This window comes from Ranitomeya imitator, chromosome 3, assembly GCF_032444005.1.
Source record: "Ranitomeya imitator isolate aRanImi1 chromosome 3, aRanImi1.pri, whole genome shotgun sequence".
In the NCBI taxonomy this organism is placed as follows: Eukaryota; Metazoa; Chordata; class Amphibia; order Anura; family Dendrobatidae; genus Ranitomeya; species Ranitomeya imitator.
Window position 1 is genome coordinate 292,744,840 of NC_091284.1, and position 22,174 is coordinate 292,767,013.

The 22,174-nt window shown below is 46.1% G+C and overlaps 1 protein-coding gene across 6 annotated transcripts in view; it reads right to left on the reverse strand.

Annotated features, from left to right (window-relative positions):
* GGNBP2 (gametogenetin binding protein 2) overlaps positions 1 to 20,823 on the reverse strand; it is a 288,037-nt gene extending 267,214 nt beyond the window's left edge. For 2 of the 6 annotated variants that reach the window (XM_069756544.1, XM_069756542.1), the window contains exon 1: positions 20,417 to 20,823. In XM_069756544.1, the coding sequence (XP_069612645.1) occupies positions 20,417 to 20,509 (93 nt within the window). In that variant the 5' untranslated portion in view covers positions 20,510 to 20,823. The remainder of the gene's footprint in view (positions 1 to 20,416) is intronic. The other 4 variants (XM_069756547.1, XM_069756546.1, XM_069756543.1 and 1 more) reach the window with 3 other exon arrangements.
* Positions 20,824 to 22,174: the final 1,351 nt, after the last annotated feature.

The window sequence follows — 22,174 nt, forward strand, 5'->3', positions numbered from 1 at the left end:
CACTACTATATGCTAGAATAATGGCCTCTCTCACCCATCTAGCTATAGTCTGTTTTGAGGCTTTAAGGCCCTTCCTTGACCCCTGGAACGAAACAAATAAAGCCCTCTGCTTCCTCCAGGATTTTGTATTCTCTAGATACTGTAGGATACATCTCCTGACATCTAAGCAATGGAGTCTCTCCTCTTTCTTGTTACTAGGATTGGAACAGAAAGAGGGTAGGGTTATATCCTGAGCTCTATGGAATCTTGATACCACTTTGGGGAGATATGCCGGATCTAATTTTAATACAACCCTATCATCCAAAATTTGTGTGTAAGGGGGGTCAGCTGACAATGCGTGTAAATCTCCCACCCTACGGGCTGATGTAAGTGCCACTATCAAAGCTGTTTTTAATGTTAGTATTTTATCAGTAGTTGTATTTAACGGCTCATAGGGGCTTTCCGTCAGGGCTGTTAACACTAAATTCAGATCCCATGGTGGAGGAGTAGGAGATGGAACAGAATCAGCTCTACTACAGGCTCGGATAAACCTCACCACCCACCTATTACTTGCCAAGTCACAGTTGAATAGGGCTGCTAAGGCTGAAATGTGTACTTTGAGGGTACTAACAGCTAACCCCAGATCTAAGCCCTTCTGCAGGAACTCCAGTATTGCCACTATCGGGACCTCCCCTTCCCGTATTGGCCCTGAGCTGGACAGGAATTTCTTCCATATCCTCCCATAGATCTTGGTCGTTACTGGTTTTCTGCTGCTGAGCAAGGTGGCTATTAACCCAGCTGAGAACCCTTCTTTCTCTAGTACCGACCGCTCAAATGCCAGGCTGTCAAATGAAGCCCAGAGTTCTGCGGGTGGTTGAAGGGACCCTGAGTTAGAAGGTCCTGGTCTTCCGGGAGAACCCACGGGTCCGTCACTGACATCACTCTCAGCCAGTAAAACCACGGTCTTTTTGGCCAGAAGGGAGCTATCACAATCACTCTGGCCTTGTCTTTCCTGATCTTCCTCAGAACTGCTGGGATTAGACATATCGGTGGGAAGGCATACAGGAGTCCTGACGTCCATTCTACGCTGAAGGCGTCTACTGCCAACGGCCTGTCTGCAGGGTTTAGGGAGCAGAATTTTTGGACTTTCTTGTTGACTTTTGAGGCAAAGAGGTCCACCCTGGGTTTTCCCCACATGTGCACTATCCGTTGAAAAACGGACTTTTTTAGGGACCATTCCCCTTGCCTCAAGTGATTCCTGCATAGAAAGTCTGCCTTTATGTTGTCCACACCTCGGATATGCAGGGCCGATAATGACAGGAAGTGCCTTTCGGCTAGAGATATGAGTCTTGTGGTTATGTGCATCAGTGCCCGAGAGCAGGTGCCTCCCTGGTGTTTTCTGTATGCGACCGCTGTTCGGTTGACCGATGGGACTCTCACATGATGCCCTGCCAAGTGTGGAAGTAATCTCTCTAGCGCCTTTTCTATTGCTGGGAGCTCCCACTCGTTTGAGGATAGATCCTTCTCCTCTTGCGCCCAGGGGTCTTGGACCCATAGTGTGTCTGAGTGAGCTCCCCATCCCCATGGACTGGCGTCCGTTGTGATTACCATGGAGGCTGTGAATGTCCAGGGAACTCCTCTGGGGGATGACTATCTGTAACCACCATCTGAGAGATTGGAGCACAGAGAGTGGGAGAGTGAGACTCAGCTCTAACTGCCCCTGAAGTTCTCGGTCGTTCTGCAGCACACACCATTGCAGTTCTCTTGCATGGAACTGGGCCTATTTTACTGCCGATATGCAGGAGGTTAGGGACCCCGACATGGCCCTTCTTAAGTCATTTCCGTTTTTTTTAATGTGGCCATAATCTTCTGTTTGATTTTTCCTTTTTCTTCTGGGAGGCGACACTCCTGTGCCACGGAGTCTACCGTTATCCCCAGGAAATTCTGGATCATTGCCGACTCTAGCTTGGACTTCTTGAGATTTAGTTGCCATCCCAGTGCCTGAAGAGTGTCCATCACTATTCTGACCTGCTCCTGACAGTGGGAAAGAACTTTTCTCACTATCAGGAAGTCATCCAAGTAGGGAATTATTAGAGTGTCTTTTTCCCTGAGATGTGCTGTGACCTCTGCAATCAGCTTCGTAAATACGCGTGGGGCGGTTGCTATCCCAAAGGGCAGAGCCCTGTACTGGAAGTGACGCAGCTGGGACCCCATCTGAACTGCCACTCTGAGGAACTGACGATCTTGTTGTCTGATTGGGATGTGATAATAAGCGTCCTTGAGGTCGAGGACGGACATGTAACACTGGGGATAGAGAAGTTTCACCGCCGATTTTATGGTTTCCATCTTGAATGATGGTATTACAAGAAATTTGTTGAGGCCTTTTAGATATATAATTGTCCTCCAAGAGTTGTCCGATTTTTTATGAGAAAAAGAGGGGAATAAAATCCTTCCCTCCTTTCCTCTATAGGAACTTCTTCCAAGACATGCTTGTCTAGGAGTGATGTTACTTCCCCTCCAGACTGTCTTGCTTTTCTTGGGAGGACTGTACCGGGGTCTGCATATATCTTCTTGGAGGCCAGTGGTGGAATTTTAGCTTTAGGCCTGATCCTACGATCTGCCTGATCCATATGCTGGAGGAGATCCTCTCCCAGGCTGGAAGGAAGTGAGAGAGCCTCCCTCCCACCTGAGAAAGACCGTCACTGGGAGGGTTTTTTGGTGTCTCTGGGGGACTTGCCAAAATAGAAGCCCTTTCCTCCCCTGGGTCGCTTGTCCAGGTTGCTTCTGTCTCGGTCCCTGTACTGCTGCTTTCGGAATCTTTGGCCTCTCCGAAAGGAGCGACGAAAGGGCTGAAATGGCTGTCTTGGAAAGTTCTTTTTTTAATCACCGGCCTTCTCCAATACCTCGTCTAATGCCGGTCCGAACAGGAAGTTTCCCTCACAAGGCAAAGAACAAAGCTTCATTTTTGCCTGAGTGTCCCCTGGCCAGCATTTAAGCCATACGGCACGGCGTCCAGTGTTAGCTAACGCTGCTGATTTTGCTGCCAGCCTAGCAGAGTCTGCTGATGCTTCAGCCAGAAACATAGCCGCTGCCCTCATGGTTGGTAGTGACTCTAGAATAGCTTCCCTGGGAACTTTTTGCTCTACCTGTTCCTCCAGATTGTCTATCCAGATTTTAAGGGATCTGGTGACACAAGTGGCCACGATAGCTGGCCTTAGTGCTCCTGCTGAGGCTTCCCAAGCTGTCTTCAGGGAACTGTCCACCTTCCTGTCCAGAGGTTCTTTTAGAGAACCTAGGTCCTCAAACGGCAGGGAGGACTTCCTGGACACTTTTCAGACCGCCACAACAATTTTTGGGGCTCTGTCCCAAGATGAGGACGCTTCCTCTTCAAAGGGATACCTTCTTTTTAGGGAGGTAGTTATTTGGGACCTTTTTTCTGGCTTTTGCCATTTCCTTTTAATCAGTTCTTGTATTTGATCGTTAACAGGGAATGACCTCCGTTTTTTCTTTTGTAGGCCACTGAACATTTGGGTTGTTCTTGGGCTGTCTTTTCGACCTTCTCATCTACCAGCCCCATGGTAGAGCGAACAGCTTTAATAAGTTTATCTGTAGCCTCTGCTGGAAAAGTGTCTTCCTCCTCTGAGCTACGATCAGAACAGCGGGCCGTATCTGAATCCTGTTCTAACCCCGAGGAATCCCTTTGGGATGCTATAGAGGGGCTGGATCTGTCCCTAGATCTGGCATCTGTGTCAGCTGTCTGTAATGCTCTTACGGACTTAGAGCCTTCGGACTGAATCAGAGATCTTAGGCTGTCCGTAAAAGGAGGGTGTTTCCTCCGCCCCAGTCTGGTTAATACATTCCTGACACAGTCTTTTACCCCAAGATGTTATTAAAGGCTTTTTACATAGGGGACATTCTTTATTCTAAGTCTTCCCCTTATATTTTTAATGGATCACCTGGTTGATCCTGCCTTTACTGGGCACTTCAGGAATCAGGTGTATGATTGCACCTGTCATGATGGATTACCTGGCTGATCGTGCCTGCACCACTGCACCATTGCTCTTATAAGCAAATCAAACACCTGGTTGATCCTGCCGCCGCTAGCGCAACACCTGCGCTGTAATCATTTCAAAGCGCGCACCCGGTAACCAGTTCCGGTGCGCGCTACAAAAGCCACCATTTACCTGGCTGATCCTGCCATTGCCGGCCGCCAGCGACGCCTGCGCGGTAAAGTGATCCCATACACCTGGTTGATCCTGCCTCCAAGTGCTGCCGCCGGGTACTGCGCGTGCACACGGCTATTATTTCCGGTGCACGCTCCTTCACTTCCGGGCCCGCACCCGGACTTTACTTCCGGTGCGCGCTGAAGATTCTGGCCCCCCTGCCCGCACTAAACGTTCCGCGTGCTGCCGAGCGCACGCATGTACCCCCGTTCCTGGATACCTGGTGCCGCTGGAGGGAGCGTCGCAATTACCTCTTCACTTACCACTCTAGACACTGCTACAGTATAGCCTCAGGTACCGTCAGGGGGAAGGGACGGAGGGGGGAGACCTGCTTCTTCACGCTCGACAGGGAGGGCCCCAAAACCCACCAAGGAGCTTACCTAGCCCGGGCACCGATGTGCCTCACGGGCTGCATGGCCACCTTTGGTCAACAGGGGGGGCACCAAAAGGTGACCCCCGTGGACAGCAGGATCTTTAACTCGACAAGGGGGGGGGGGGGGAGCGCACCTGCGGCCCCCGTGGAGAATCTTCACCCGGGCGTTCGCCTCGCGGGCTGTGGCCATGCTTCGCTCAGGGGGGGCATGGTATACATTGACCCCCGAGGCCAGATTGACCATATTTCGGCAATGGTTTTCACTTGCTTTCAAAGAAGTAAAAGAGTTCAATCGTTCATCAAAACTGATTGCACGAGGCAATTCCTTTATACCCTGAAATTGTTAGATGTTTCCCATGTGGTTACTGCTTTGCCACAAACCCAATTTAGTGTAGAGAGGTTGTTCTCTAGCCTTAATCCCTTTATCCCATATGACGTACTATCCTGTCGAGGTGACCTAGGACTTAATTCCCAGTGAAAGGATAATACGTCATAGTGGATCGGCGGCACTCACGGGGGGAGTGCGGCAGCTCGCGGCCGGGTGTCAGCTGACTATTGCAGCTAACATCCGGCACTATGTGCCAGGAGCGGTCACGGACCGCTCCTAGCACATTGACCCCTGGAGCACTGCGATCAGAGATGATCGCAGAATTCCAGCGGCATAGGGAAGCATCGCGCAGGGAGGGGGCTCCCTGCGTGCTTCCCTGAGACCCTCGGAGCAACGCGTTGTGATCGCTTTGCTCCGAGGGTCTCCTACCTCCTCCTCCCTGCAGGCCCGGATCCAAAATGGCCGCGGGGGGCCTTTCGGGTCCTGCAGGGAGGTGGCTTTCAAGCACCTGCTCAGAGCAGGTGCTGGGAAGCCTCCCTGGCAGCCTCACTGTGTCAGATCACTGATCTGACACAGTGCAGTGCCCCCCCTGGGGCAATGAAAAAAAAAAAAAAATATTTACATGTGTAAAAAAAAATAAAAAAAAAAAATTCCTACAGTAAAAAAAAAAATATATATTGTTCCAATAAATACATTTCTTTGTCTACATTAAAAAAAAAAAAATAATAACAGTACACATATTTAGTATCGCCGCGTCCATAACGACCCGACCTATAAAACTGTCCCACCACTTGTTAACCCCTTCAACGAACACCGTTAAAAAAAAAAAAAAACACGGAAAAAAAAACAGAAAAAAAAACGACGCTTTATTATCATAACGTCAAACAAAAAGTGGAATAACACGCGATCAAAACACGGATATAAATAACCATCGTACCGCTGAAAACGTCATCTTGTCCCGCAAGAAACAAGCCGCTACACAGCGTCATCAATGAAAAACTATACAAGTTATAGTCCTCAGAATAAAGCGATACAAAAATACCGGATTACGTACCGGTAATGCTCTTTTATAGAGCCCACGACAGCACCCACTAGAGAGAGGGGATCCGCCCCTAGGAACAGGAAACCTACAGAGAGATAAAAGGGGCGGCCCCCCCTCGCTCCTCAGTTGTTTTACAGAGAATAGGAGGAACCGCCGCCAGGTTTTAGTTAACAGGTTCAGGTATATACATATATATACATATTTACAACCTCATTATATCTTTCTAATATTTACACCTCACCAAACAAGCACCATGTGCAACTATATACAGAAAAGGGAGGGATGTGAACGGGTGCTGTCGTGGGCTCTATAAAAGAGCATTACCGGTACGTAATCCGGTATTTTCTATTCGCCACGACAGCACCCACTAGAGAGAATTGCAGAGACTATAGACTGGGTGGGTTTACTGAGTCAAGGACCGATACACCAAAAGTTAGATCAGAAGCAGAGGATAGATCTAATCTATAATGCTTATAGAAGGTATTCGGTGAAGACCAAGTTGCAGCCTTACATATAAGGTCTATTGGCACATTTGCCCTTTCTGCCCAGGAAGTCGACAAGGCTCTTGTAGAGTGCGCTCCCACATGCATTGGAGGATCTTTCCCTCCGGCCTTATACGCCAAGATTATTGCCTCTCTGATCCAGCGAGATAATGTGTTCTTTGTGACTCCGGCACCCTTGGTTTTACCCTGAAAAGACACAAAGAGAGCCCTACTCTTCCTCCAGTCCCTAGTTCTCTCTAAATAGGCTAAGACAGTCCTTTTTACGTCTAGGGTGTGAAGTCTTTCTTCTTCTGGAGTTGAGTGGTTCTCATAAAAGGTAGGTAACTGGATCTCCTGGGATCTATGAAAGGTAGAAGCCACCTTAGGGAGATAACAAGGATCTGTTTTTAAAAGTATCCTATCTGATGTTACCACAAAAAAGGGAGGATCTATAGATAAAGCATGAAGATCACTTACTCTTCTAGCAGAAACTAATGCCACTAATAATACCGTTTTTAAAGAAATATTTTTTAGTGAGGCTGCATGGAGAGGCTCAAAAGGTGATTGAGTCAATGCATTTAGGACTATTGATAGATCCCACTGAGGGACCCGAGGTATGCTAATTGGTCTCGATCTCTCACAGGCAGATATAAACCGAGATATCCATTTATTACCTGCTACATCAAAATTAAAAAGAGCTCCTAAGGCTGACACCTGCACTTTCAGAGTGCTTACAGAGAGTCCTAATTCCAGACCTTTTTGTAGAAATTCCAATATTGGAAATATAGGAATATCAGCGGAAAGTTGTGTAGTATGGAATTGAAGGAATTTCCTCCAAATTCTGACATAAATCCTGGTAGTTGAGGGTTTTCTACTTTTCATCAGAGTATCTATTAACCCACTAGAAAACCCCCTGAGATTTAGTAACTGCCTTTCAAACTCCATGCAGTTAAATTCATGCCTTTTGCCTGAGGATGAAGGAACGGACCCTGAGAGAGCAGGTCCTTGGAGTGAGGCAGAATCCACGGGTCCGACACTGACATCGCCCTCAGCCATGAGAACCATGGCCTTTTGGGCCAGAATGGGGCTATTAATAGAATTCTTGTTCCTTCTTCTCTTATTTTTCTTATTACCAAAGGTAGTAGATTCAATGGAGGAAAAGCATATGCCAGGTCGAAAGTCCAGGGCACTTGGAGGGCATCGAGTATGTCCGGCTTGTCCTCTCTGTTTAGAGAGGCAAACATCCTGACCTGTCGGTTGGCTCTTGTGGCAAACAAGTCTATTTGAGGAATACCCCATTGCGCTGTTATCATTTTGAAAATTTTTCTGTTTAGCATCCATTCCCCTTGATGAAGGGTGTGACGGCTCAGAAAATCGGCACGAAAGTTGTCTGTGCCCCTGATGTGAACTGCTGATAGTGATAGCAGATGACCTTCGGCTAATTCCATGATGTCTGATGCCAGCTGCCTGAGTCTGTCCGACCGCGTACCTCCTTGATGGTTTAAGTAAGCTACTGCCGTGGTGTTGTCGGAGAACACTCTTGTGTGAGAGCCGCTGAGCTGAGGAAGAAAGTGAAGTAGGGAATAATATATTGCCCTCAACTCTTTGACATTTGAAGAACTATCTAGTTCCGAACTAGACCAAAGATCCTGAACCCACTGATCCTTAAAATGTGCCCCCCAGCCTTTAGGACCAGCATCTGTGGTCACTATACTAGAGGGGGAAATTATCCAGAGAACCCCTTTTGAAAGGTTTTTCTGATTTAACCACCACCTAAGGGAGTGTAATACTTCCGTTGTTAGATAAACTGTTCTATCCAGACAGCCTCTATTCTTAATGTCCTCCTCTAATATAAATTTTTGTAGAGGCCTAGTATGAGCCTGTGCCCACTGGACCGCAGGGATACACGATGTCAGAGAACCTAGTAATGACATGCTCTGTCTGAGTGACATACTACGATTTTCTATTGCTAAAGATACCTTATCAACTATGGAGATTTTCTTATCCTCAGGCAGCTTACAAATCTGGTCAGCTGAATCTAGAAGGAGCCCTAGGAATTTCTGACACTTAACCGGCTGAAGTCTAGATTTTTCCCAATTAACCAGCCACCCCAGGGATTGTAAGGAAACCACTACTTCCCGTAACCTCTGCTCACACTGTAGGGGGTCTTTACCCACAATCAATAGGTCATCTAGATATGGAATGACTAAAGTATCTTTTACTCTTAGGAAAGACATAACTTCCAATAGCAATTTTGTGAAAACCCTTGGGGCCATGGATAATCCGAAGGGCATCGCCTTATATTGTAGATGACGAATTTGTCCCTCTATACAGACTGCTACCCGAAGGAACTGCTGGAATAAATGATGTATAGGAATATGATAGTAAGCATCCTTAAGATCCAATACTACCATGTAACAGTTTGGAAATAAATTCTTTATGGCTGAACGAATGGATTCCATTTTGAATGTTTTAGGCCTTATAAAGGAGTTCAGCTTTCTTAAATTAATTATGGTTCTGAAAGAGCCATCCGGCTTATTAATCAGAAACAAGGGAGAATAAAATCCCCTCCCCCCCTGGGAAGATGGGACTTCCACTAGGACTTGTTTGCGTAGGAGGGTTTTAACCTCTGTTTCAAGTGCCTCTTGCTGAGGCCTGGATCTTAAGGTGGTAAGGAGGAAGGAGTCCGGTGGAGTTCTAATAAAGTCTAATGTGAGGCCTGAAGATATTAATTTAATGGCCCAAGTATTTATTGTTATCTCTTCCCATTGTTGCCTAAATTGTTTTAATCTTCCACCCACTGGAGGAATATAATTACTGGAATTTGTCGGCTGGCTTGAATGGACGTTTATTAAACAGGTTTCCTTTTTGTTTAAAATCCTTATTGTTCCATCTGTCTCTGAAGCCTCCCTTCTTTCCGAATGGTGGCTTCCTGAAGGCCCTTCTGTAAGATGGAACAAAGGGATTAGGGAATCCTTTTTTCCTTTCACCTGCCTTCTTGAGTATATCGTCAAGGACTGTTCCAAATAGGTACTCACCCTGACAGGGTATGGCACATAATTTTGATCTAGATTGGGCATCTCCTTTCCAGTTTTTTAGCCATAAAGCCCGCCTAGCCGTGTTGGAGATATTAGCTGTTCTGGCCGCCAGACGTAGGGAGTCAATAGAGGCATCCGATATAAAGGCAGCCGCACCCTTGATCAAAGGGATAGACGCTCGTAACTTCTCCCTGGATACACCATTTTTAATATTTTGCTCCAGCTGATCCAGCCAGACTGACATTGATCTGCCAGTACATGTGGCTGCAATTGCCGGTTTGAATGCCGTGACACAGGCCTCCCACGATTTTTTAAAGAGCGCATCTGATTTTCGGTCCATGGGATCTGTTAAGGAACCTGCATCTTCCACGGGCAAGGAGAACCGGCGAGATGTAGATGCAACTGCAGCATCGACCTTTGGTATTTTGGTCCATGTACTTAAATCTTCGTCATCAAATGGGTAGCGCCTTTTACAGGGTATTGGTACAAAACCTTTTTGACCTTTACCCCATTCCTTTTTAACGAGGTCCTTTATGGCCTGGTTTATTGGAAACACGTGGCCTTTCCGTTGGGAAAGACCAGCAAACATGATTTCCTGTGGTGTTTGGGGTTCTTTTGACTCCGATACCCCCATCGTATTTCTCACCGATTTAACCAAGTTGTTTATGCCTTCAGTTGGAAAGCAAACAAAGTCTTCTTCCCCTGAAGAATCAGACAGTTGAGAGACCTCAGAGTCGACCTCCCCGCTCTCTGCTGACGTGTCGGCTCTAGGTGAGGATACTCTTCTTTTCTTTTTCTCGGTATTAATCGAGGAAGAACCGCCTCCTAACGACTGAAGTTCTTCCCTAATTATAAGCCGTATCTCGTTCATTTTCACCGATTCCTCCTGCCGTAAGGTGTTATCTATACATGCCTGACATAGACTCTTAGTATAGGAGTCAGGCAGGGGTTCGGTACATATAGCACATTGTTTGTGCTTACTCTTTCCCGTCCTTTTTGCCTAAAATAATACAAGCAAAGGAATCAATATATACTTCAGTGAAGTATGCGTACACTCACCCAGCGTATTAACTTTACCGGCTGCGGGGTTGCCTTAGTTTGGGATGTGGAACGGGATGATTTTCTTCCCGATTTATCAGTGGAGTCACTTAACTTAAAGTGTCCACTGCTGTTTTTCCTGGTTTCGCTACTAGGTACTAGTGGCTCTTCCATGGAGTGCACACGGACCTCCTCTTGGGATGACATAATGCACACTGACTGCACTTCTCATCCTGACTTTTATAGTGTAGCCACTCCTGCATACATCCCCATCCTGTTTTTTTTTTTTTTTTTTTTTTACTCACAAGACCGGCATCCAGACGCTGGGATCGCATGGGGGAATCCAATATGGCGGTTCCCCCGGAAATGGTACTCTGACACCGCGACCCCGGAAGTTCAAGCTTCCTTCCATGGGACGCCGACGCTACTGCGCATGCGCCCGCGTCTCTGCAAACCGGAAGCGCTCTCAGCGCTGCTTCCCACCATGTCGCCTCTTACCTCTGGAGGGAACGGAGGGAAGATTCCCCAGGGATACCACACCGCTGCTCAGCTCCACTCAGGAGGGCATTCCACAGGTATCCACACTGCGCCGTGCCTTTCATTAGTACTTACCCAACGGTGTCCCAGCAGGGAGACCGTTGGTACCTTCAGGCTTCCCTGTCAGCCGCACCAGATGAGGGGGGAGCCCGCAGGAACATTCCCCCGACACTGTCTACCTGCTCTGGGACCCCTGTCGCTCAGCAGAGTCGATACAGGCGGTAGCCCAGGCAGGTCTTCCTCTTCTTAGCCATAGAGTTCTTCTCTGTGGGTTCCCTTCTAGGAACAGGAAACCAACTGAGGAGCGAGGGGGGGCCGCCCCTTTTATCTCTCTGTAGGTTTCCTGTTCCTAGGGGCGGATCCCCTCTCTCTAGTGGGTGCTGTCGTGGCGAATAGAAAATAATTATTTTTTATATAAAATAGATTTTATCGTATAAAAGTGCCAAAACATAAAAAAATTATAGAAATGAGGCATCGCTGTAATCGTTCTGACCCAAAGAATAAAACTGCTTTACCAATATTATCACACGTGGAACGGTATAAGCGCCCCCCTCCCCTCAAAAACAGAAATTCATGAATAGCTGGTTTTTGTTAATTCTACCTACCATTCTAATTGGAATAAAAAACGATCAAAAAATGCCACGTGCCCGAAAATGGTAGTAATAAAAATGTCAACTCGTCCCGCAAAAAAAAAAAAAAAAAAAGACCTCACATGACTGTGGACCAAAATATGGAAAATTTATAGCTCTCAAAATGTGGAGATGCAAAAACTATTTTTTGGAATAAAAAAAAGCGTCTTTTAGTGTGTGACGGCTGACAATCAAAAATCCGCTAAAAAACCCCGCTATAAAAGTAAATCAAACCCCCCTTCATCACCCCCTTAGTAAGGGAAAAATAATAAAATTTTTAAAAAATGTTTTAATTTCCATTTTCCCATTAGGGTTAGGGCTAAAGTTAGGGTTTGGATTACAGTTACGGTTGGGATTAGGGTTAGGGGTGTGGTTAGGGTTATGGTTGGGATTAGGGTTAGGGGTGTGTTTGGGTTAGGGTTTCAGTTAGAATTGGGGGGTTTCCACTGTTTAGGCACTTCAGGGGCTCTAGTCCAAACGCGACATGGTGTCCGATCTCAATTCCAGCCAATTCTCCTTCCCTTCCGAGCTCTCCCGTGTGCCCAAACAGGGGTTTACCCCAACATATGGGGTATCAGCGTACTCAGGACAAATTGGACAACAACAACTTTTGGGGTCCAATTTCTCCTGTTACCCTTGGTGTTACCCTTGCGAAAAGACAAAACCGGGGGCTAAAAATTAATTTTTGTGGAAAACAAAAGATTTTTTTATTTTCACGGCTCTGTTATAAACTGTAGTGAAACACTTGTGAGAGCTTTGAACCCCCAACATATCTAGATAAGTTCCTTGGGGGTCTAGTTTCAATATGGAGTCACTTGTGGGGGGTTTCTACTGTTTAGGTACATCAGGGGCTCTGCAAATGCAACGTGACGCCTGCAGACCAATCCATCTAAGTCTGCATTCCAAACGGCTCTCCTTCCCTTCCGAGCTCTGCCATGCGCGCAAACGGTGGTTCCCCCTCACATATGGGTTATCAGCGTACTCAGGACAAATTGGACAACAACTTTTGGGGTCCAATTTCTCCTTTTACCCTTTGGAAAAAACAAAACGTGGATAAAAAAATTATTTGTGTGGGAAAAAAAAAAGAATTTTTATTTTCACGGATCTGCGTTATAAACTGTAGTGAAACACTTGGAGGTTCAAAGTTCTCACAACACATCTAGATAAGTTCCTTAGGGGGTCTTCTTTCCAAAATGGTGTCACTTGTGGGGGGTTTCAGGCTATGTGCACACGTTCAGGTTTTTTCGCGATAAAAATTCATTAAAAACGCATACATTATGTATCCTATCATTTAGAATGCATTCTGCATGTTTTGTGCACATGATGCATTTTTTCCGCGAAAAAAACGCATCGCGGTAAAAAAAAAAAAGCAGCATGTTCATTGATTTTGTGGATTTTCTGCGTTTTTCCCGCTATTCTATGCATTTGGGGGAAAAACGCACAAAAAAAATGCGAAAAAAACGAATGCGGATTTCTTGCAGAAATGTCCGTTTTTGTCAGGAAAATTTCTGCAAGAAATCCTGACGTGTGCACATACCCTAAATGTTTAGGCACATCAGGGGCTCTCCAAACACAACATTGCATCCCATCTCAATTCCAGTCAATTTTGCATTGAAAAGTCAAATGGCGCTCCTTCCCTTCCGAGCTCTGACATGCGCCCAAACAGTGGTTTACCCCCACATGCGGGATATCAGTGTACTCAGGACAAATTTTACAACTTTTAGGGTCCAATTTCTCTTGTTACCATTGGTAAAATAAAACAAATTGGAGCTGAAGTAAATTTTTGTGAAAAAAGTTTTTTGGTTTTTTTTTAAACATTCCAAAACTTTCTGTGAAGCACCTGAAGGGTTAATAAACTTCTTGAATGTGGTTTTGAGAACCTTGAGGGGTGCAGTTTTTAGAATGGTGTCACACTTGGGTATTTTATATCATATAGACCCCTCAAAGTAACTTCAAATGTTATGTAGTCCCTAAAAAAAAAAAAAAAAAAAAAAAAGTGTTGTAAAAATGAGAAATTGTTGGTCAACGTTAAAATCTTATAACTCCCTAACAAAAAAAAATAATTTGGTTCCAAAATTGTGCTGATGTAAAGTAGAAATGTGGGAAATGTTACAAATTAAGTATTTTGTGTGACATATCTCTGTGATTTAAGGGCATAAAAATTCAAAGTTGGAAAATTGTGAAATTTTCGCCCAAATTACTTTTTTTCACAAATAAACGCAGGTAATAATCAAAGAAGTTTTACCACTATATTACCACGGTATTCACGGTGGAAAATGAAATGCTAGGTGAAATCCCAAGAAACAATGAAAACCCTATATTAAGAGTCACCAATCTAACCCAAGAAGAGGTGCGGAACCGGCTAAATAAGATTAAAATAGATAAATCTCCGGGTCCGGATGGCATACACCCACGAGTACTAAGAGAACTAAGTAATGTAATAGATAAACCATTATTTCTTATTTTTAGGGACTCTATAGCGACAGGGTCTGTTCCGAAGGACTGGCGCATAGCAAATGTGGTGCCAATATTCAAAAAGGGCTCTAAAAGTGAACCTGGAAATTATAGGCCAGTAAGTCTAACCTCTATTGTTGGTAAAATATTTGAAGGGTTTCTGAGGGATGTTATTCTGGATTATCTCAACGAGAATAACTGTTTAACTCCATATCAGCATGGGTTTATGAGAAATCGCTCCTGTCAAACCAATCTAATCAGTTTTTATGAAGAGGTAAGCTATAGGCTGGACCACGGTGAGTCATTGGACGTGGTATATCTCGATTTTTCCAAAGCTTTTGATACCGTGCCGCACAAGAGGTTGGTACACAAAATGAGAATGCTTGGTCTGGGGGAAAATGTGTGTAAATGGGTTAGTAACTGGCTTAGTGATAGAAAGCAAAGGGTGGTTATAAATGGTATAGTCTCTAACTGGGTCGCTGTGACCAGTGGGGTACCGCAGGGGTCAGTATTGGGACCTGTTCTCTTCAACATATTCATTAATGATCTGGTAGAAGGTTTACACAGTAAAATATCGATATTTGCAGATGATACAAAACTATGTAAAGCAGTTAATACAAGAGAAGATAGTATTCTGCTACAGATGGATCTGGATAAATTGGAAACTTGGGCTGAAAGGTGGCAGATGAGGTTTAACAATGATAAATGTAAGGTTATACACATGGGAAGGAGGAATCAATATCACCATTACACACTGAATGGGAAACCACTGGGTAAATCTGACAGGGAGAAGGACTTGGGGATCCTAGTTAATGATAAACTTACCTGGAGCAGCCAGTGCCTGGCAGCAGCTGCCAAGGCAAACATGATCATGGGGTGCATTAAAAGAGGTCTGGATACACATGATGAGAGCATTATACTGCCTCTGTACAAATCCCTAGTTAGACCGCACATGGAGTACTGTGTCCAGTTTTGGGCACCGGTGCTCAGGAAGGATATAATGGAACTAGAGAGAGTACAAAGGAGGGCAACAAAATTAATAAAGGGGATGGGAGAACTACAATACCCAGATAGATTAGAGAAATTAGGATTATTTAGTCTAGAAAAAAGACGACTGAGGGGCGATCTAATAACCATGTATAAGTATATAAGGGGACAATACAAATATCTCGCTGAGGATCTGTTTATACCAAGGAAGGTGACGGGCACAAGGGGGCATTCTTTGCGTCTGGAGGAGAGAAGGTTTTTCCACCAACATAGAAGAGGATTCTTTACTGTTAGGGCAGTGAGAATCTGGAATTGCTTGCCTGAGGAGGTGGTGATGGCGAACTCAGTCGAGGGGTTCAAGAGAGGCCTGGATGTCTTCCTGGAGCAGAACAATATTGTATCATACAATTATTAGGTTCTGTAGAAGGACGTAGATCTGGGGATTTATTATGATGGAATATAGGCTGAACTGGATGGACAAATGTCTTTTTTCGGCCTAACTATGTTACTATCATGAAGTACAATATGTCACAAGAAAACAATGTCAGAATCATCAGGATCCGTTGAAGCGTTCCAGAGTTATAACCTCAAAGGGACAGTGGTCAGAATTGTAAAAATTGGCCCGGTCATTAACGTGCAAACCACCCTTGGGGGTTAAAATTTGGTCAGATGTGAAGTCATCTATGAAGGAGATACTATTTCTCAGAACAAATTCATGGACTGCACAAATGTTATTCAGTAAGTTTTTGTTGAAAACTTTTTTTTTTACTTACTGCAGAGTGCATAATAAAAAGTAAATATGAAAAAAGTTTTTTGTTCTAAAGTTGTATTCCAATAAATATATTTTATGTTCTATCTAAATGGCTTGATTATTGTATCATAATAATGATTAAAAGCCTGATGTTGCCATTTTACCACAGTAAATTTGTCACTTAAGCTTAAAGGGAACCTGTCACCCCCAAAGTCGAAGATGAGCTAAGCCCACCAGCATCAGGGGCTTATCTACAGCATTCTGGAATGCTGTAGATAAGCCCACAATGTATCCTGAAAGATGAGAAAAAGAGGTTAGATTATACTCACCCAGGGGCGGTCCCGGTCTGCTTCGGGTCCGATAGGCGTCGCGGTTCGGTCCGGGGCCTCCCATCTTCTTAAAATGATGTCCTCTTCTTGTATTTACGCTGCGGCTCCGACGCAGGCATACTTTGTTTGCCCTGCTGAGGGCAGAGCAAAGAACTGCAGTGCACAGGCGCTGGGCCTCTCTGACCTTTCCCAGCACCTGCGCACTGCAGTACTTTGCTCTGTCCTCAACAGGGCAGACAAAGTACGCCTGCGCCAGAGCCGCAGTGTGAGTACTAGAAGAGGATGTCATCGTAAGAAGATGGGAGGCCCCGGACCGGACAACGACACTTATAGGACCCGAAGCGGACCGGGACCGCCCCTGGGTGAGCATAATCTAACCTCTTTTTCTCATCTTTCAGGATACATCTGGGGCTTATCTACAGAATTCCAGAATGCTGTAGATAAGCCCCTGATGCTGGTGGGCTTAACTCACCTTCGATTTTGGGGGTGACAGGTTCCCTTTAAACATGAGCCATGTATGAGGGAGTTGATGTCTGAGTCGTGGAGTCGGTGTCATGGAAATTGAGCAGTCGGAGATTTAGTCTACCGACTCCACAGCCCTGCTTGTATCAACCAACGAACCTGGAAACGTTTATCCTCAGAATGGAGTAGCAATGCATATGTTTGACCAACATTCCCATCTCTCTCCATGGGGCTGCTGAACCTGTGTTTTATTATTGCAGGCCCTTAAGAGAATGAAAAGGGGACAGCCAATATGTAGAATGAATTAAAGCTCACAATTCAGACTAATGTGTGTTCCCCTCCGATCTAAAAGCCATCACCTATGCCATGGACATGTTATCACTACAGTTGGTGCAAATCTATTTGCAGGAACTGGGATATTTGGCCATGTCCCTAAACTGTTGTCGTTGGAAAAGAGCCCTGAAAACCGCTTTCTACCTCCCAACATCTGCAGCTATTCTTTTGAGGAGCCTGACTGGCTAGATGTCATGGTTGTAGTGTGACGAACACGCTGTATGGGATAATCAAATGCAGAGCCATGGATACCAACAGGTAGGAAGCAGTTGTCAGGGCTTCCTTCCACAGGCTCCTGACATGGCCATATCCCAGGTCTGGAATTTTTAATAAGTTATCTTTGGTGATGAGCAAACGTGCTTGGATAAGGCTTATCCGAGCATGCTCAGGTGCAACTGTAACAGCTGCAGGAATTCAGAACATTTTTTGAGCACGACGCCGACACTCAGTAACCGAGCATGCTCGCTCAACACTAGTCCTATTCACTGGACAACTCCTTTAAGGATATGTGCACACGATCAGTAAATGCTGTGGGCTGAACTTGTGCAGCATCCAGATATAACAGCATAGTGGATGGGATTTCAAGAAATTCTATGTCCACAATGCATTCACAGACTCCTGCGGTGCGTCTTTCCAGACCGCAGCGTGTTAAAGGGAACCTGTCACCCCGAAAATTGCGGGTGAGGTAATCCCACCGGCATCAGGGGCTTATCTACAGCATTCTGTAATGCTGTAGATAAGCCCCCGATGTTACCTGAAAGAGGAGAAAAAGACGTTATATTATACTCACCCAGGGGAGGTCCCGCTGGTCAGGTCGGATGGGTGTCTCCGGTCCGCTGCGGCGCCTCCCATCTTCATTACAAGACGTCCTCTTCTGATCTTCAGCCACGGCTCCGGCGCAGGCGTACTTTGCTCTGCCCTCTTGAGGGCAGAGGATAGTACTGCAGTGCGCAGGCGCCGGAAAGGTCAGAGGCCCGGCGCCTGCGCACTGCAGTACTTTGTCTGCCCTCAACAGGGCAGAGCAAAGTGTGCCTGCGCCGAAGCCGTGGCTGAAGATCAGAAGAGGACGTCATGGAAAGAAGATAGGAGGCGCCGGAGCGGACCAGAGACGCCCATCCGACCTGACCAGCAGCGGGACCGCCCCTGGGTGAGTATAATCTAACGTCTTTTTCTCCTTTTTCAGGTAACATCGGGGGCTTATCTACAGCATTACAGAATGCTGCAGATAAGCCCCTGATGCCGGTGGGATTACCTCACCCGCGATTTTCGGGGTGACAGGTTCCCTTTAACCTCTACATAAGAGTGTTGTCACCCATAGAATGTATTGGACACGGTGAATCCACACGATCCAGTGATCACATGCAGATTCACCCGCGTTCAATAGCAGGCAGCGCTTTGGAAGCAGTGGACCTGCACTGCCACTTCCGGATCATCAGCACGATCTGCGGGTTGGACGCTGTGTACATCGGCAGCGTCCAGATGTTACAGTATAGTGGATGGAATTTCTTGAAATCCCATGCCCACTATGTGTGCACCAATGCCTGCAAAGGCAGACGTGGTGCGTCTTTCCAGACTGCAGCATGTCTATTTATCTTGTGGAGACGCTCAGTCTCAGCAAGATAAATGTCACCTGTACAGTGTATTGAACGCGGTGATTCCGCAGGCTCATTGAGCACAGAGGATTCATCTGCGTTCAGTAGCCGGCAGTGCTTTAGAAGTAGCGGACATGTGCTGCATCCAAAGCTCTGCCAATTACTGACCGTGGGGACATAAGCCTTAAGGTACCGTCACATTAAGCTATGCTGCAGCGTCGCTGTTTAGTCGTTGTGTGGTCGCTGGAGAGCTGTCACACAGACAGCTCTCCAGCGACCAACGATGCTGAAGTCCCCGGGTAACCAGGGTAAACATCGTGTCAAACACAACGATATCGCTATCCAGGACGCTGCAACGTCACGGATTGCTATCGTTATCGTTCTAAAGTTGCTCAGTGTGAAGGTACCTTTAACCCTCCGTCAGGGGCAACTGATCTGACAGGCGCAGCTCACTTAGTTTAATTTATCTATTTTCAGTGGTTTTTCTGGGAAACATCATCCTCCCAGTACCTTCATAACTTTAAAGGCTGTGTGAAACCTGAGAAGCCTCTTGTGCTGCAGAGCTGCAGGAGATCAGATATCAGTGTTTTGGCTTCTCAGGCTCATTGCCCCTGAATGCGTCACACCTTTGACGATTAGAATTTGCTGTTTTTATTCATCCCAATTGTTTTTTTAGCTTGTTTTATGAATAGCTAGTGCTAAATTTGTGGATTTGTCATAGAAGGTTTTGTTAGAAATAAGAGTGTGCTTCTGAGGCACATTGCACCCTGACACATATTCTCTCTCTTGCTTCTGCTTTTCTTATGAAATGGCGAGGAGAATATTTGACTTGTCCAATGCCCTTCATGTTGAGCAAGTGCAAAATCTACTGCTTGATGATGAGACAGACCTCTTACACCTAGAAGATTTAGGGAAGAAAGTGACATTGATTCAGAAGATGATGTGGAAGAGTGTCCAGATGTGTCTGATACAGATCAAGAGAGAGTGAGGAGGATGCTCAAGACATATTACTTTTCTGGTTATTAAACATTTTTTTTTACACCTGATTATGTGTATTCTCATTTATCACATTCCTATTAAGGTAACTGATCACTTTTAGATCATTGAAAATTTTAAAAAAGGAAAATATAGCCAATTTTCTAACCTGTGCCGGACAGGCGCAATGCCCCTAAATTCGTTATGAAACATATTGCCCCTGACGGAGGGTTAAAGGTAGGGCTCGGTCTAGTCTGATGATTAGATGGTTCCCATAAAGCGAAAAGCGCCGTGTACTGTGAACGCAGGAAAATTAAACCCGAGATCAGGGCGGGGGGCGGCAATGCCAGTTAAGTCAGGAGAAAAGTGAGCTTGCCATAAAGCTTCAGGCACAGAGCCGGGGCCCTGCACCGGGTCTCCTCCCGCGCCCCTGCACCGGGTCTCCTCCCGCGCCCCTGCACCGGGTCTCCTCCCGCGCCCCTGCACCGGGTCTCCTCCCGCGCCCCTGCACCGGGTCTCCTCCCGCGCCCCTGCACCGGGTCTCCTCCCGCGCCCCTGCACCGGGTCTCCTCCCGCGCCCCTGCACCGGGTCTCCTCCCGCGCCCCTGCACCGGGTCTCCTCCCGCGCCCCTGCACCGGGTCTCCTCCCGCGCCCCTGCACCGGGTCTCCTCCCGCGCCGTGCGGAGTATCGGAGAGGAGCGGGCAGGAGTGCGCGGTGCATGAGCAGCCCGCCGCACAGGCCTAGGCGCCAGGCGGACGACTTGTGGAACTGCTAACGTCTCCCGCCCCTTCATTAACCTTCGCCTCGCTAGCAGAGTACAGGAGAAACTTAGCAGAGTGCGGAGCGCGTACAGGACACTCACCGTCAGCGTGTCATCGATGCACAACGGAATCTGTCTGGTATCGAAAGGAAATTCCTCCTCTCCGTCTTTGCACACTGCTACCAGCCGCGCCATCTCTAGCAGTCACTTTTCGCAGCTCCTGCATGAACCAGTATCTAACACTGTCGTAAACAGTAGACGGACCCCGCCCTCGGCTCGGAGTAAGTGAGCGCTGGTGCTGAAGGCCGCAGATTCGGCTCCTCAGCTGTCCTTCGGTTGCCCTGCGCGGTCACGGCACAGTCAAGCGGCTGAAGGGGAGTACACGTTCTCTCTCTTTTTTTTTTTTTTTTTTTTTTAAATAGACGGCGGTTTAGTGAGCCAGTACTCAAGCGTGCACTGCACGCGATGCGCCCGTTGTCGAATATGTCAGTGCGAAATGAGCCGACTGAAACAAATCAAACTTTATTGCTAATACTTAATTATGACAGGGACAGAAAGTGCTCCTGCAGTGACACTTGTCCTCCTGATCACATGACAAGGTCTGAATTTACCACCCTGATTAAAAAAAAATCCCCCCCCCCAGCATGCTTTTCTTTAAAGTAATAAAATATGGCCTCCTACCAAGCACTATAGCGTCTCTCATAACAACAGCCAGTTCCATAATTTATGTCTGGACAGGCATGAGAGCGCTGCAGCCAATAACTGGGCGCAGCGGTGACCAAAGCATTCATCTGACATTTAGGCAATATCCTAATGTTTGGCTAGGAAAATGATGTGAAATTGGAATCTAACAGACTGCGTCCACCATACCGATAATCGGCGACCAAATGTTTGTAGGAACATTCCCAACTATGTGATGGCAAAACGCTTGCTTGTCGGGTGATTTGATTTTTAGACATTCCTCTCTGTCAGCAGTACATCACCCCTCGTAAATAGCAGACGTGCTGACGATAACGTGCTGTGGTGGGGCAGAACCATTGTTTTAGTGATGGTCTTGTCCTAGTTGTTGCTTGATAACAAGAGCCAAACAACTTGCATAAAGTCTGTTGGCGCTCCATACTGACCTGATGGTGGCCAGCAGTTTTTCCAGGGGATCCACACGCGGATGCACCCCATTACCACTCAGTCTGTAGCTTCTCCCTGAGAAATCTGCACAAAAAACAAGCGATGGTTTTAAAAAATCTGCAGTGCGCTCATTATTTTATGCAGTGTTTTTTTCCTTTATGTGAAATGGGCATAAAAGAACCTATACTCGTCCATCAGCCTAGGAAAGTTGGTGGTTGCTACCATTTAGGTCACACTAGCGTATTAAATATCGGTCCCATTCTCATCTAGGAGAGTGGGATGATTTTTCCTCACTTAATAAGTAAAATATTAGGTGCACCACTATCACAAAAACTATAAGTATATATTTTCTTATCTCTACTAATAGACCGTAGATCAGGGTGCTACAACATGCATGGAAAATGCAAATACCAAAGTGAGAAGAAAAAAGCCAAATGCATAAATATGTGCACGCCTGCTACAAGATGAAAAAAGGGATCAACATTTTATTGTATACATACAAGGACACATATATCATATAAAACCAATTAAAAACATGACAACAAACCCCCCTTCCCCATATGGTGTAACCAAATATACTCCTCTATATATAACTGTAAATCTGGGCACAGAAAACTACTATAGGCAAGAGAATTGTACCAATTGTGCTGTAGTACAAAACACACAATCACATATATGTATCCACATAGTTATAACAGGTAGAACCTAAAGCCTATATGTAGTCAGATGAAGGTT